This window comes from Poecilia mexicana, unplaced genomic scaffold (assembly GCF_051168715.1).
Source record: "Poecilia mexicana isolate PSO_F unplaced genomic scaffold, ASM5116871v1 scaffold_17, whole genome shotgun sequence".
Lineage (NCBI taxonomy): Eukaryota > Metazoa > Chordata > Actinopteri > Cyprinodontiformes > Poeciliidae > Poecilia > Poecilia mexicana.
The window spans coordinates 312,912-329,148 of record NW_028263386.1 but is presented as its reverse complement, the minus strand read 5'-3'; the positions used below and the strand labels follow the sequence as shown (position 1 = coordinate 329,148).

The following is a 16,237-nucleotide window of genomic DNA, read 5'->3' as shown; positions in this document are numbered from 1 at the left end:
GCAGGGTGAGTGGAGAAAAATAAAACAACCAAGGAAACATGGTGTGGAGGCACTAAGAGTGAATACACACAAGATTAATAAAGTATTTATTACATTTCTTTATTATTTTATTAATTTTAGATTAGTTACAACACAAAGAACAAAAGAGAAACTCGTGGTGCCTCACACATACACACACAAAAGAAACTACAACAAAATACCCCACATGAACAAGAAACAAGGCGTCGGTCTCCTCCAGTCCACGTCACCTCATGGCCATCAAGAGAGAAGAGGAAAAAAACAAAACAAAAACAGGCAAGGATAAATAGAGCTGTAAAACAAAATAATAAAATACTAAAATCCGAGGGATCAAGCAGAAAAGACTCCAGAGGATCCAAAGCCTCAAAAATGTGTCCGATTTGTGACTGAGATCATGAGTCAGTTTTTTCACAGGAAGGATGACAGATATCTGTGAGCCACATATTTACTGTGGGGACATATGGTGAAGTCCACTGTACATTTATTAAATTTCTAAAGGAAATAGGATTATATAAGATTTTAGTTTAAGTAGAAGAGAAGAATCCTGTGGCCCTCACTCCAGCACAGTAGGTGGCGATAATTCGGATGTCACCCGCCTTAAAACTCAAGAAGAAGAGAACCAGAGCCAGGAGGTTAAAGCAGTTTTATTTTGATTCTGAACTGTTCAGGGATTAGAATCATTAACCGGGTCAGAACCAGGCAAAACCGATTCTGGTTTTGAATGCTTTCAGCATGAAGAAGCAACTTTGACTGACCCGGTTCTGTCCAAGTCAGCAGTGAAGGTCAGGCATGGAGCGGGTTCAACCCGCAGGTCCGGAACCAAACATGGTGCTACTGGTCTGAACCAGAAGTCCAAAATAAACCACATCAGGCTCAGCTGATCAGACCTGTGACCTCTGACCTTCCAGCTGTCGGTGGGGGCGTCTCTGTGGAAGACAGAACCAGAGAGACGTAATGGACCCAGAACAGAACCGGGTCCAAACATTCAAGATTTTTTAATCAGAGACTATGTTAGCAGCAAATACTGGCCCAACGGCCCGATTCCTGGTTCTGACCCGGTCCTTTTACATCTGCAGAACCAGGAATAAAGATCATCTCAGAGCTGAAGAGGAATCACTCCGACTCTTAATTCTGCCTGGTTCAGTCCAGTTAGTCAAGTTGGTCCAGTTGGACACGGATTGGTCCAGTTTGTCCAGCTGAGGACTGCTACAGTGTGCTGAACTTCCTGGCGTTCTGCTCAACAGAACCAGCTGTGCTCTCAGCCCAGAACCAGCTCACTGGGCCGGCCGGTGGTCCGTGAACCTCTTCAGGTGGAACCTCAGGACTCCTTTGGTCTTAAAGGTCTTGCCGCAGCTGCAGACATGCGGGCGCTCGCCGGTGTGGTCCAGCTGGTGCACGCGCAGCAGGGAGCTGGTGAAGAAGAACTCGCCGCAGGTTATACAGTAGTGGTTCTTCTCGCCGGTGTGCGCGGCGCGCTGGTGGGTCAGCAGTGAGCCGGATGTGATGAAGGTCCGGCCGCAGTCGCGGCAGCCGAAGGGGCGCTCGCCGGTGTGGATCCTCTCGTGGGCCCTCCAGGAGTTGTGGTAGGAGAAGGCCTTGTCGCAGTAGGAGCACTGGTAGAGCTTCTCCTTGGTGTGGCTGAGACGGTGCATCTTCAGGTAGTGAGCGATGGTGAAGCGCTTACCGCAGTCGGCGCAGCTGAACGGCTTCTCGCCCAGGTGGAACAGCTTGATGTGAGAGTTGAGGTGGGACGACTGGGTGAACCTCTTGCCGCAGGTGGTGCAGAGGAAGGGCCGCTCGCCTGTGTGGGTGACCATGTGGGCCTTGAGGTGCGGCGCCTGTGTGAACCTCTTGCCGCACTCGGCACAGCCGTAGGGCTTGAGGCCCGTGTGCGTGCGGTCATGCAGCTTCAGGCCCTGCAGGCTGGAGAAGCACTTGCTGCATTCGGAGCAGCGGTACTCCCTCAGGTCCTGGTGGACGCGCTGGTGGCTGCGCAGGCCACCCAGCAGCTTGAAGCCTTTCCCGCAGGTGGGGCAGGTGTGCGGCTTCCTGCTGGAGTGCGTGGCCTGGTGGACCTTCAGACTCTGAGGGTTGCTGAAAGTCTTGGAGCACTTGAGGCACGGCAGGCGCTTGGAGGTCTTGTGCGCTCGGCGGTGGAAGTTGAAGCCCTGGTACGAGACAAACATCTTGTCGCAGACGTCGCAGTGGTAGGACCGCTCCCCCTGGTGGGCCTCCAGGTGCTCGTCCAGCTGGTTCTGCTGGCCAAAGCCGTCCCCACAGAACCAGCACTTGAAGGGCTTGGTCCCAGAGTGGGTCCGGTGGTGAGTCTTCCAGTCCCGCTTCAAGGCGAAGGTGCGGTCGCAGTAGGAGCAGCGGTAGGGCTCGCTGCGGCCGTGGACCTGCTGGTGCAGCACCAGGCTCATCAGGGTCGGGTAGGTCTTCCCACACTCCCAGCACTGGTTGGGGTTCTGGCCCCGGTGGGTCCACAGGTGGGCCTCCAGGTGGGCCGGCTTGTAGAAGCCCTGCTGGCACATGGGGCAGTACGTCATCCTCCTGCCGCTGTTGGTGGCGCGCCATGGCCGCAGCTCAGGGTGGTCATCTGAGGAGGAGCAGAGGTCAGAGGTTACGGACCTGAGCCGGTTCTGAGGAACCCTGCAGCTACATCAGCCCATAAACCGACTCCACAGAACAGAAAGTCTGAATAGAAGCCTCACCCAGAGACAGGAAGTCCCGCCCCTCCAGCCACGCCCTGCAGTCAGTCAGCTTGACGCTCAGCTTCTTCAGGAGAGGGAAGTACTGGATCTCCACGTCATCGCCTGGTTCTGATTTGATCTGGACGCTGCAAGGTCCAGCAGCCGCATGCTGGAACAGAACCAGAACCTTCATCAGAACCAGAACTGAGGAGTTTTTGGATGTGATTGGTTGGCAGAAGTGAGGCTGAGGCCAGTTCCTAAAAAAAAAACAGACGTCGCTGGGGTTCTGGTTCTGTCGGGTCGGTTCCTATGAAGATTGACAACTAGCTGATGATCCTGGTTCTCAGAACCAGCCTGGGATCCTGCAGGTTTTAGTTCTCTCCATGGTTCAACTCAGCCGCCCAAGTAAAAAGAAGTATTCTTTAGTATACTAAATTTTAACATACTTTGATTGATGTACTTAAACTGTACTATTTTGGAACAACTAATTTTGTACTTAGTATACTTCATTAGTATTTAAATAGTACTAAATTACAACTTGTAGTATACTTGGTATACTTAAAATATACTTTAAATGTAATATTCAACAGCTTCATTTTTATATTGAGTGTACCAATTCTGTCATAGAATTATATTAAAAATATACTTTTAATATATTTTAAATATACTACTAATGTATATGTATTTAAATTACACTTAATTTTGACTTTGATTTACTGCTATTGCTAATAAAGTACAATTTTAATTACTCATAAGTCTTTATTCATACTTTGTACATTACATGCATAACTACACTGCAGTACTTACATTGATTTAGGCTACAATTACATGGAAAGATTAATTACACAGTGATGTAATTCAAATACTTTGTTTTATTACCGACATTTTAAAATTGTCCAATTTTACTCACAACTTTATGAACTTTGCATAAATGATCAGTTTACACATCTAAAGTGAACACAATGAACATGAAGATTTAAGTGTGACAATAAAACATGACAGTGAGGATCAACGACAGAACATTTCTGTTCACTGCACCTACAGAAACCTGCAAAAAAGAACAACAGAGCAATTAAACAGAGAAAGCATTTGTATTTAAAGAGAACAGAAAAACGGCAAATAAGAAAAAAATACTTACAATTACAAGACGTTGTGGACTCGCCATGTATGTGACATCAGAACTGATGATGATGATTGGGACCGGATGCCTGGGGGGTAAAAACATTTCTAGGTGTCTTCATTGCCTGTTTATGTTGGAAGTAGATAAAAATAGTCAGCAAAGTCATAGAATCAGTTGATGTTGGCATCAACTATGAAGCTGTTTTAAGTGTGGACTAAAGGAGACAAACTACCTTAAAATCTTTCCATCCATGATCTGAACAGGCTGATCCCTGCAGGGTGGTGAGGGGGGCTGGTGGTGCCCATCTCCAGCAGCCATCAGATGAGAGGCAGGGTTCACCCTGGACAGGTCACCAGTCCATCACAGGGCCCTGAAAGCCAACAACAAATAAAATGTATGACAGAGAAATGTTAGATTAACAAGGAGAAAAATTTCTGTCCAGTTATTTTTAAATCAAATCATGTTTATTAAGCCCGTGGTGTTGGTAACAGCAGTTATTGCTGTTGAAAATGTAGCTAGCTGCTCATTGAAAAAACAAACTTCCATCATGAAGACATGTGGAGGTTCATCCTCAGAGCTGGTTGGTGATCTGGTGGAGCAGAGCTGCTGCTGAGACAGAAAGTCTTTAGTTTTCTAACACCTGATCTCTCTGCTTCCTCTTTCATCTGCTTAGACTGCAAACATGTTGAAGATAAAAACATTGATGAACGAGTTAGAACAACAACCTCACAATATCAAAGTCTCTCTGTCTGATGGAGCTTAATTAAAACCATGTTAGTTTATGAATTAAAGTATAAGTCAACAAACAGCCTCCATGCAGTTATAACATGAAGCTGAATGATTCCTATAGTAATAATCATACAAGTCACAATAACATTGATAAAATAATTATTTATGAAACCAACGTAAGTTATACATCTTTACTGCACTGTTTATAATTAAACGAAGATCATTAATAAGCAAACTTACCACCAGCTAGCAACACGTTAGCATCCTTCGTCCCTCCGGGCTCCTTTTGTGACACACATTTCATTTCCATCGGTTGTTGTCCCCTTGTGTTTCCGTCCAACTCGGATTAGGACGTCACCAGCTTGAATTTACCAAAATTAGTAACTATTATCAAGACCCTCAATGCTTTTAAGGCGATATTATGCGAGTAAAAATCTCTTTATGTTTTTTTTTAAATGAAAGTGTGCAATACCGCCACCATCTGGCCCGGAGTATGAACTGGAGCTAATCCCGTTGATTATAAGGATTTACGTCACACATCTGAAAATGGATTGGGTACTTTCTTAAAAATTACATCATGATTATCTTTTTTTTATTGGTATGCAATTTTAATAAGTAGTAAAAGATTATTAAGGCCCTTAAAAATTCATAATTTTTAGGTTCTTATAAAGTATGCCTAGATATTATATTAAACACACTTTAAAGGTGCCTAAAAGACAAACTTCTGCATATGTATTAATGAGTTTTATTTTGTAATCAGGTTGCTGCGTGTTGCAGACTTCTGCCCAGGTCCCTCTTGAAAATGAGATCTGGATCTCAACGGGGTTCACCCAGTTAAATAAAGAAGTTAAAGAAAAGGCATACTTTATTAGCCTAAAATTTACACTGAGATGTAATTTAAAACATACTGAAATTAATAATCTAGTGTTAAGTGAATTTTTAATTTTTTTTATTTTGAACATATATTTTAAAATATACACAAAATACATTTTAAATATACTTGAGAAAGTGTATATTTAGATTTGCGCAAATATATATTTTGTTCACTAAAAGTATAATTTTATTTAATATATTAAAAGTGTATTTTGGTACAATTATGTTTAAGTGTGTTCAAAGTTCTAATTTCGGTACAAGTATGCTGTTAGTATACTTCAGATATACTATAGGTAGTACACTTAATACTTAGTATACTTACAGTGTACTTTCACAAATTTAATATACTAAAGTATACTTTATTTTCACCTGGGTGGAACCACCTCTGAACCGCATCTGGACCACCAGAACCAGACCAAACATTCTGGGTCTCATGCCTGGTTCCAATTCTAATAAAAGATCAGGAACAGAACCTGAGCAGAACCAAGGTTGTTCTTTCACAACTTGAACCAGTCGGGTCGGGCAGACTGACTGAATCGAACCCTGGATTAGTTGGTTTTGTTCATCCGGATGCTGACCGTTTCACAGGGGAACAGAATTTCTCACAAGACCGGAACCGGGCCAGTACTGGATCAACCATTCACACGCCAGCTGCCGAACCGACCCGACTAACGGGGAGCTAGCAGCCAATCATGTCATCGCATGATGTAAACATGATCACACCTCGTTGTTTATATGATGACGTCAGAGCCAGAACCTTCAACCACAGCAGAACCTCTAAAGGATCTCAGGGGAACATTGGACCCACAACCGGGTCAACAGAACCGTGAAGCAGAGCACCGTGAGAGCAGCCGGCAGCTGGAGCTCCCACCAAACTCTATTCATTTTCCGGCTGTTTTTAGCTTCAGCTTCCAACACTGAAAGGAGCTTCAGGTCCAGGTTCTGTTACTTGGTTCGGTGAAAGGTTCTGCTCTGGTTCGGGCGTGCATCTAAAGCGGTCGTGTGATGGGAGCCAAGGTTAGGTAAAACCAAACTGGATCCAAAACCGAATCAATCAAAGCTTATCTGCAGTTTTCTGAATGGAGTCTGGTGGAGCGGCTAACTGCTAGCTCCTCCAGAGTTCTGACCTGGTCCGGTTCCAAGGTTCGAACCAGCTCCTTACCTGTGAAACCGGGTCAGTCTGCATCCCTCTGGGTCTGTGTTCTAACGATGAACCAGAACCGAGTCCGGAGCCGATACTAGAGCAGTTCCGGGACAAAGGTCACACGCCCCCCTCCACCAGACTCCGGTCAGCTTTCAGCTGATTTAGGGTTCGGCTGCTCTCAGACTGAACAGAACCGGTTCTGACCCAACAGAATCATAGAGAGCTCCCTTCCGGTATCCCCGGGTCTCCAGGTTCTATTGAGCTCAGAACCAGCTGTGGTTCTGAAAGGTACAAACGAGTCAGAACTGGGTCCATTTAAAACCACAGGGGGCGCCATAGGCTTTGCTGGTCAACCTGGCAGAACCAGAGCAGCTTCTTCTTCTCCTGACAGAAGACAGGAGCACAGCAGCTGGAGTCGCCCCCCTCCCCAGCTTGTTGCTGATTCAACAGTTCTAACCGTCTCCAAGTCTAAAGTTTCTCCAGAACCTCAGAAGGTTCTGAGGTTCCTCTGTGGAGGTAGAACTGGATCCCACAGAAGGTGGAAAGCCTCCAAATGACGTTAAGACAGACTGGAAGATTTCATAAATGTTTATTCAGAAAACGTGACGTCACAGAACCAATCAGAACACGTTTCCAGGACCAAGGTTCTAACAGAACCGAGCTTCAACTCTTAAGGGAAGGAAAGATTTTTAGGTTTCATTAAAATGTTTCAGGAGATCGGACCAGCAGCTCCAGAATCACCAGAGTAGAACAGAACTGCTGACCCGGTTCGGTCTGATTCTGGAAGTGGAGCCAATCTGGGGGAAGGGAGTCATCAGCTGAGCCCTCAAGCTGGCATCCTATTGGCTCCCAGGGTCACATGATTTGCTTCAGTTTATGGTTGCCTAAATGGAAACTTGTTTTAGAGCCAGACATTTCAAACAAACATAAAAAATGTTAATAAAAAAAAGAAGAAAGCATATAAGCACCAATTATAAATATATAAAATGGAATTATAACTCACTATTTTAGGGACAGAATCAGTTCTTCTATCTGCTGCCGTTTAACCCAGGAAACCTCCAGCCAGCAGGAGGCGCTGGAGCTCCAGATGTAAATCAGGCCGAGTCTTGTTTTCTGAGCCCAACGACAAATAAAAATGTCACAAAGGAGAAGTTGAGCTGGCAGTAACATTTTTGCTTAAGCCTTTTTTTCTGAACACTTTAGTTTCCAAACCATGAATCCACAGAAAAGCTTCAGATTAAATGTTTCCTTTTGTTTTTCACACCAAAAGTCTCTGATGAACCTTTTTACAGATTAGTTTTCATATTAACCGCCAGCTTATCATTGATTATTGATCCCAAATATTTGTAGCTTGCAAATAAATCAATTTCTATTGCGTTAATAAATTGTGGGGTTCAACATTCATATCCTGTTTTTGTAACATTTAGATTTAAACTGATGGGGATCAGATGAACGCTTCGGTCGGTCTTTGTCACGGCGCCGCGCTCTGAGAACCAGCTGCCTGAGGGTGGCGCTACAATTCGGCCTTTTGTTCACATCATCTCCCAGTAGGCTCCGCCCACACAGTGACATCACAACACTCACCTGTGCTCGCCGCTGACCCGGCCCCTCCCAGATCCTGTCTGCAGGCGCAGACTCACCTGAGGAACAGAGTCACATCACAAAGGTGGGTCAGGTGAGGAATCGGAGCACCGACCCGCCTGGATCAGAACACGCTTCGGTCCGCTTATGTCACGGCCCCGCCTCTGTGAACAGACTGCTGGGGGCGGAGCTTCAGTCGGCCTTTTGTTACATCACTTCCAGGTGGGTGGCGCTCGAGGTCACAGCGGTTCTGGTGAACCAGGACCAGTTCAGCAGGAACTGGACCCTGAACATCACAGACATACGGGTAGACCTGCAGTGACTTAGACTTGTTTTATTGTCACTGCACAATGAAACAAGTGAAATTAGCAATGAAATGTCATCACTTGGCCACCGGGGCAAGCGCACAAAACACAAGTGTGCCTATAATTACATAATATAGAAGAAATAATGTATTGCTAAATATAGATAACTTAGTATTTTCAAGCAGTCTCAGACAGTCTTGGTGAGCAATCTGATGGCCAGTGGGAGAGTCAGGCGGTTCTGCAGCGGATGCTACAGAACCGCCTGCCAGACGGCAACCGGATGAACAGACCATGGAGAGGATGGGTGGAGTCAGAGGATCTGGTTTGTTCTGGCTAAGCAGCGTCTGAGTGCAATGCCTATGGGGGAGTGGAGTCCCAATGACCCTCTCTGCTGTCTTCACCTCTCTTCACAGAGACCTCCAGTCTGAGGCCTTGCAGCTCCCAGACCAGATGGAGGTACTGCTGGTCAGCAGGCTCTCAGTGGTTCCTCTGTAGAAGGTGGAGAGGATGGGAGGAGGAGGGCAGCTCTTCTCATTCGTCTCAGAAAGTGCAGGCGCTGCTGTGTCTTTTTCACCAGTGAAGTGATGCGAGGTGTCCAGCTCAGGTCGTCTGTAATGTGAAGCCCCAGGAACTTAGCGCTGCTGACGATCTCCACTGCTCTGTTGTTAGTGAGGACAGGTGTGGTTGGGTCGAGACCTGCTGAAGTCGACAATGATCTCTTTTGTCTTGTTGAGTTCAGCAGCAGGTTGTTTATTCTGCACCAGTCTTACCCTAACTTGGCTGCAGGAAACACGGCGGCCATCTTGGAGCGGCCATCTTGGCTGAACCAAAGCAGCAGCAGAAGCTTCAGCACTGCGGGATATTTTTGTTCACATCGATGGACTGTTGACCTGACAGCTCGGGAAATAACTTTTCACAAGATGGACATAATATTGTTTATATTTTGTGATCAGAATATTACTGTACTGTATTTATGTTCACCGGCAAAATGACAGTAATATTAGCTATAGCGCTCGGGGTAATACCAGGTTCAGCCCCGCTAGGAAGGCTCACCCAGATTTAGTTAAAAGTTTTAACATTTTTAACATGGACTTAGATTATCACAAAACCCAACGTTAGAAATAAAACATTATAATAAATATATTATCAGTTTACACAGGAGGCAATGACTGTTGTTAATATGTAATTCTTTCACTCTGTCAAAAGTAAGATGGCTCCCAAATCTCCCGTTTTTGTTTTGAAGGTTTCCTAAAGCCACGATGTGAGGAAGAAGTGGGAAAATAAGGAGACAGATTCACTGCACAGGATGAATCTAGAATCTCTCTGAAGCTAGAACTCCTCGGCTGGAAGACATGAAAAATAACTTTTATATATATTTATATAAAAAAAACAATAATGAGAGGCTGTATGCTTTGTGGAGTTTCATACGGTGGTGTTTTGTAGGTGACAACAGCTGTAGCATTGAATACACGTTGAAACCAGAACCATGTAGTTATTAAAACGACCTGTTTTCTGTCGTATCTTATCGCGTGTGCTGAACTGACAGCTCCTCTACGTGTCTAATGCGCATGCGTACTCATAGAACCTATTGTAGACGTATGCTGACCAGACAAAACACCTGTCTGGCTCCCGTCGTTCACTTCAAAGAACCGGCTCTAAGAACCGAAACGTTCGCGATCTACTCATCACCAACCCAGATCAGCTCACCTGGAGAAGAACCCAGGACCGGGTGGTTCCAACACATCGGCCCGGTCCAGTTGATGTAGCTGGCCTTAGCTAGCAGTTAGCATCCTGCGGTACTTCAGTCACTGCCCCCCGGAACCAGCAGAGAAAAGTCAGAGGAAATCGTGTGGAAGCCTCTCCGCCAGGCCAGAACTGGATCGGAACCGGAGTCAGACAGTCTGAAACTCATCAGTCTGCGATCCAAACCGGTTCTAACCGGTTTGGATTCAATCCACGCCGCCAGCCTCGTGGTCAGAGATCTTCGTTCAAAGCATCGCTGCGCTGCTGCTTCTTCTTCTTAATGGCGGAAACAACTTAACGCCTCCTAGTGGTGTGGGGCCGCTTTTACCATAGACATAATATAAGGATAGACCCTCATGGACCGCTCTCGCCTATTGTCGCTGACGAGATTTAGGGCGGCCATCTTGGAGCGGTACTCCACTCCAGTCAGCGTTATGTGTTTAGCAGCACAATGACGTATCAGCGGATTTAATCGATCATAACACACTTTTTTGTTACTGTAAACCATATTCAAACATCTATCAAAGCTACATTTATAAACAATTGTATTTTTTAAGTATGTTTTTAATACATAGTTCATCATATTTAAATATGCTTAGTGGCTATAACAATAGAATAGGAATGGAATATTCTGATATCGATGTATGAAGAGCATATTACAAAGCACACAGCCGTTCATAATTTAATAAATTATTTAGTAATATCAATATATATTTATATAACTATACAAACACTAATAAATAAAGATTAATAATGGCACAAATAAATAATTAATACTGAATAATATATATAAACGTGTATATTCGGATTTTGGACTCGTCGGCTGAGTCCAAAATCCGACTCGGTTAGCTTTAGTGGCTAACCGTGTGTTAGCCACTAAAGCTAACACACGGTCCAAAATCCGATGTGAGATCCATCCGTGCTGCAGTGAATCCGTCTCTCTTTATAGATTTCTCTCTCTTCTTCCTCACATCGTGTCTTTAGGAAACGTTCAAAACAAAAACGGAAGATTTAGGATGTATCTTACTTTTGACAGAGTGAAAGAATATAAATAATAGTCTTTACCACCTGTGTAAACTTTGCCGGTGAATGTTATAACACATAAGTTTTATAATATGTGTTATATTGTTTCATTTCTAATATAGGCCCTTGTGTCAGATAATCTAAGTCAATGTTAGAGAATAATAAATGTTTTTAGATGTACAGAATCTCAGTTAGCCTTCATAGCGGGGCTGAACCCGTATTACACCAAGCACTGTAGCTAATATTAGCTGGTATCTCGCCGGTGGACATAAATACAGTAAAGTAATATTCTAATCACAATATATACACAATAATATGTCCATCTTACTTGTGAAATGTTGTCTGTGGAGCCCTCACATCAATAATCCATCGACCAGAACAACAATATCCCTCAGTGCTGAGGCATCTTCTGCTGTTTTGCTTGAGCAAAGTAGGAGGGTATACCGCTCCAAGATGGCCGCCGTATTTCCTGCGCCGGAGCGGTCCATGAGGCGTCTATGCTTATATTATGTCTATGGCTTTTACGCCCAGGTCAAGAAAGACCTCGCTGCAGCAAACAGGAAGGGGCGGGACGGACCACTGTCTTCTCCTTAGTCGCATCTTTTCGGGCTTGCTACTGCCTCTAGTGGCGTAGGGGTGGTAACACAACTAACCTAATTACATTACTAAATCAGAATACCACAAACTCTTTATTACTTATTAATTCTGATATTATTGGAACAGTAAAATATAAAGTCCCTCACAAAAGAACATACCTTTTCATTTTCTTAAGGAAGTAGAGCTAATTAAATGTGATAAGAACTGAAAGTGATTCCAGTTTCACTCGATGGCCAACCTGTTGAAACTGTGGCAAATTTTTAATTCCTTGCGTCATTCCTGGACAGTCAGCTCAACTTTGCTGAAAACACTGACTACATCTTTAAGAACTGTTCTCAGACTCTACCTTTTAAGAAGACCCAGTGATCTTGGGGTTACCCAACTTGAGGTTGTGTATAACTTCTAGTTAGGTAGAGGTTGTTGAGTTAAAATGTTAAAACTTAACATCTTTATTGGAGGAGAATAACGTGACAAAGAAAAGAATGAAAGACCACATAAGACGGAGCCCTGGAGGGGACATGGGGAAATTTTTTTGTTTTGCGTTCCCTTCAATATGCTTACTGCAATATTTGCTGGTCTATTTTGTATACAGTCACGAATGTCAATTTAACATTTCACATATATACATATGTAAAGAGCCTAAATGGTGATAGAGGGCCCCACTGGGTTAATTCAGGGAATCTCATCTGTCCGTGTGTCAATCATCTCCAGGCCACTTCTTTGTTCTGTCATGATTATCGATTTATTCAATTTTGATTATCATGCTTCAAACTTTGTGTAACCGGTGTATATTACTAGTGTTCTTTTACCAATAATCTAGTCTTATACAGACGGTTAACCTTGATGTGTTCTGCGTTGTGTTCAGATGAAGAAGGGACTCAGACCACTGGAGCTGCTGGTTGATCTTTAATGCAGGTTGCTGGCAGAGCCCTGCACAAATAGAAATACAAAAAGCCCTTTAACATGCAGCTCTTCCACACACAGGAGTCGGAATTCCCCCAGCAGAAACCCTGTGGCTAACTAATAACAATATCAGCTCTAATATTTACAACATTTTCTTAACTTGTCAAAAGAAATGTATGTATTAAAACATAAACATTCACAGCTGCATGTGCTTTCAATTATTTTACAAATATCAAAAAAACCATGAACTTAACCAAGAGCAAAGAAACTTTCCTACCTCTCCTCAGGCAGCCTAGCGCCAACTGAGGGTAGTACAGTAATGATGTCATAGAACACTCTCTTAAAGCAACAGTACAGGTAGTGTTCACCAAAATAAATAAAATAATACAATCCTTAAAATATAACAAAAAAATAGGATTCTTCAGTATTAATCAGGATTTGGTGAAATTTCAAACATTATAAAAATAAATAAAAGCACATTTTCTAAACTTGTTACATTTGCAAGGACTGCGACACAGACTGACCAGGAGAAACTATGCACAAGTGCTGCTTCCTCATACACACAAAGCCAGTCACCTTCCCATTCATACCTGGTGACGTCACATCGACACACCCACCACCCAGGTGTCAAAGCCACGTGCTCCTGTCATATCAATAATTACTTATTTCATTCATATGGCTCTTACAGAGCCTCAGTGAAAACGTGTTTATTGTTATTGACTCTTTGGTGCAAAAAAAAGTTGATTATTGTCTGGATGTTTATGTCTGTTAAGGTTGAGATGAAACCACATGGAAACGGCCCTTCAAACCATTCAGATACAACAGAGACACAATCAGACTGTCAGATGATTTATTACCCCACGATAATAACTCAAACAGTCCAAATAGTTTGGATGTATTTTATTTCTTTCCTTCTTACGGAAAGTTTCTGTTTATATCATAGGTTTGTGGTGCCTTTCTATACTAAAGAAAAAGATATAAAACTTCAGATATTTCACAAATATCTGAAATATATTTGTGAAATATATATATAAACCTTACATAACCTTGTATTAAGGAAAAGTACGGCGGCCCGTAAGAAAGGCTTACAGTATTCAGTTATGCCGCATGAACTGATCAGTACATTAAATTCCCCACATCCCTGGAGGCTCCGTAGTATATAGTTGCGTAAAAATATGTTTTTCCCGGGCTTTTGAAATTGGAAACCTGCAGATTGTGTTTTTTCATCGACAGCCCCTGAAGGTATTATTCTGGCCGTTAGAAACGTTTATGTTTCCAGAATTTTAAACTGTTTTAGGTTAGTTTTCGGTCCAACTGGTCGTATAGTGATCGAGACAGAAGAAACATGGAAGGTTCCGACGACGAGCGGTTAGAACCGATCCGGATGTTGGTCCAACGTTGCTTCAGACTGGACCCGGACAAATGGCGGGACTTTGTGTCGGAGAGCAGCAACAGGACGGCTCTGACCAGGTTCATGAGCAGCCCGGATTATCTGCTGTTCTTCCACCTGCAGCCGGACTCCGGGCTCCAGGCCAGCCTCGGCTTCCCCTCGGCAGCCCAGTCCAAGGTTGTGTGCGTGTCCCGGGCGGCGCAGGAAGGCTCTGGGAAAGCTTTCAGGATCCAGGAATTTAGCGGAGGAAAGGCTCTGAGCGGCCTGGTAGGCCTCAGCGAGGAGGTATGCTAATGCTAATGCTAACGGCCCAAAATAATCTAAAGCTGGCACTTTTGTCAGTTTATAATTTAACCAGCTAACAGAAACACAGATTAGTAACACATTTCTGATTTTAATTTTTGAATTTAGAAAGAGGAAAGCATTTAAAATTACTCAAATTTAGCAACCTAAACATTAATTGCAATAAGCATTGGTACACAGACAGCAGGACCAGAGGACGAAAGTCTCCGACCAGAGAAACTCATCCAGGATTTAATGCAGCAGGTCAGACTGACAGACCAGAAGCTGCAGCTGGAGATCTGACTAGAACCAGGAAGGTAGAGACACCACCTGGTTCTACACCACCCGGTTCTACATCACCCAGTTCTACATGACCCGGTTCTACATCAACTGGTTCTACACCACCCGGTTCTACACCACCTGGTTCTACACCACCCGGTTCTACATGACCCGGTTCTACATCACTTAATTCTACACCACCCGGTTCTATACCACCCGGTTCTACATCACCTGGTTCTACATCACCTGGTTCTACACCACCCGGTTCTACATCACCTGGTTCTACATCACCTGGTTCTATACCACCCGGTTCTACATCACCTGGTTCTACACCACCCGGTTCTACATGACCCGGTTCTACATCACTTAATTCTACACCACCTGGTTCTACACCACCCGGTTCTACATCACCTGGTTCTACACCACCTGGTTCTACATCACCTGGTTCTACACCACCTGGTTCTACACCACCCGGTTCTACATCACCTGGTTCTACACCACCTGGTTCTACATCACCTGGTTCTACATCACCTGGTTCTACATCACCTGGTTCTACACCACCTGGTTCTACATCACCTGGTTCTACACCACCTGGTTCTACATGACCCGGTTCTACATCACTTAATTCTACACCACCTGGTTCTACACCATCCAGTTCTACTCCACCCGGTTCTATACCACCTGGTTCTACACCACCCGGTTCTACACCATCCAGTTCTACTCCACCCGGTTCTATACCACCCGGTTCTACATCACCTGGTTCTACATGACCCGGTTCTACATCACTTAATTCTACACCACCTGGTTCTACACCATCCAGTTCTACTCCACCCGGTTCTATACCACCCGGTTCTACATCACCTGGTTCTACATGACCCGGTTCTACATCACTTAATTCTACACCACCTGGTTCTACACCATCCAGTTCTACTCCACCCGGTTCTATACCACCTGGTTCTACACCACCCGGTTCTACACCATCCAGTTCTACTCCACCCGGTTCTATACCACCTGGTTCTACACCACCCGGTTCTACACCATCCAGTTCTACTCCACCCGGTTCTATACCACCCGGTTCTACATCACCTGGTTCTACATGACCCGGTTCTACATCACTTAATTCTACACCACCTGGTTCTACACCACCCGGTTCTACACCATCCAGTTCTACTCCACCCGGTTCTATACCACCCGGTTCTACTTCACCCGGTTCTACACCACCCGGTTCTATACCACCTGGTTCTGCTCCACCCGGTTCTACACCACCCGGTTCTACATCACCTGGTTCTACTCCACCCGGTTCTACACCATCCAGTTCTACTCCACCTGGTTCTACACCACCCGGTTCTACACCACCCGGTTCTACACCATCCAGTTCTACTCCACCTGGTTCTACACCACCCGGTTCTACAACCATTCACTGAGACTTTAAACTGCTGGTAGTTCATAAATCACTGGACGGATTAAAGATCTGCTCCTGCTGGTTCTGGTTCTGCATCAGGACTGGAACCAAACATGGAGAAGCAGCGTTCAGCTTCTATGCACCACAGATCTGGA

General features: G+C 44.4%; 2 protein-coding genes across 12 annotated transcripts in view; one reads left to right on the top strand and one right to left on the bottom strand.

Annotated features, from left to right (window-relative positions):
- Nucleotides 1-644: 644 nt before the first annotated feature.
- On the bottom strand, nt 645-10,456 carry LOC106907560 (uncharacterized). 11 transcript variants are annotated; one of them, XM_088014802.1, is made up of 10 exons: nt 10,171-10,310; nt 9,234-9,372; nt 8,162-9,162; nt 7,581-7,690; nt 6,596-7,461; nt 4,801-4,921; nt 4,064-4,505; nt 3,850-3,955; nt 2,733-2,880; nt 645-2,617 (listed from the first exon to the last, which is right to left on the bottom strand). In XM_088014802.1, exons 8-10 carry the CDS (start codon nt 3,934-3,936, stop codon nt 1,293-1,295), a joined length of 1,560 nt encoding a protein of 519 aa, XP_087870928.1. In that variant the 5' UTR covers nt 3,937-3,955; nt 4,064-4,505; nt 4,801-4,921; nt 6,596-7,461; nt 7,581-7,690; nt 8,162-9,162; nt 9,234-9,372; nt 10,171-10,310; the 3' UTR covers nt 645-1,292. The 11 variants fall into 11 exon arrangements, 9 of the variants coding, with proteins under 9 accessions (XP_087870928.1, XP_087870927.1, XP_087870930.1 ...); XM_088014801.1 differs by having other exon boundaries at nt 8,162-9,159; XM_088014804.1 differs by having other exon boundaries at nt 8,162-9,122.
- Nucleotides 10,450-16,237, top strand: part of LOC106911559 (dynein axonemal heavy chain 17-like) — a 37,229-nt gene continuing 31,441 nt past the window's right edge. The window contains exon 1 of the mRNA XM_088014813.1: nt 10,450-14,404. Within this exon, the coding sequence (XP_087870939.1) occupies nt 14,075-14,404 (330 nt within the window). The 5' untranslated portion in view covers nt 10,450-14,074. The remainder of the gene's footprint in view (nt 14,405-16,237) is intronic.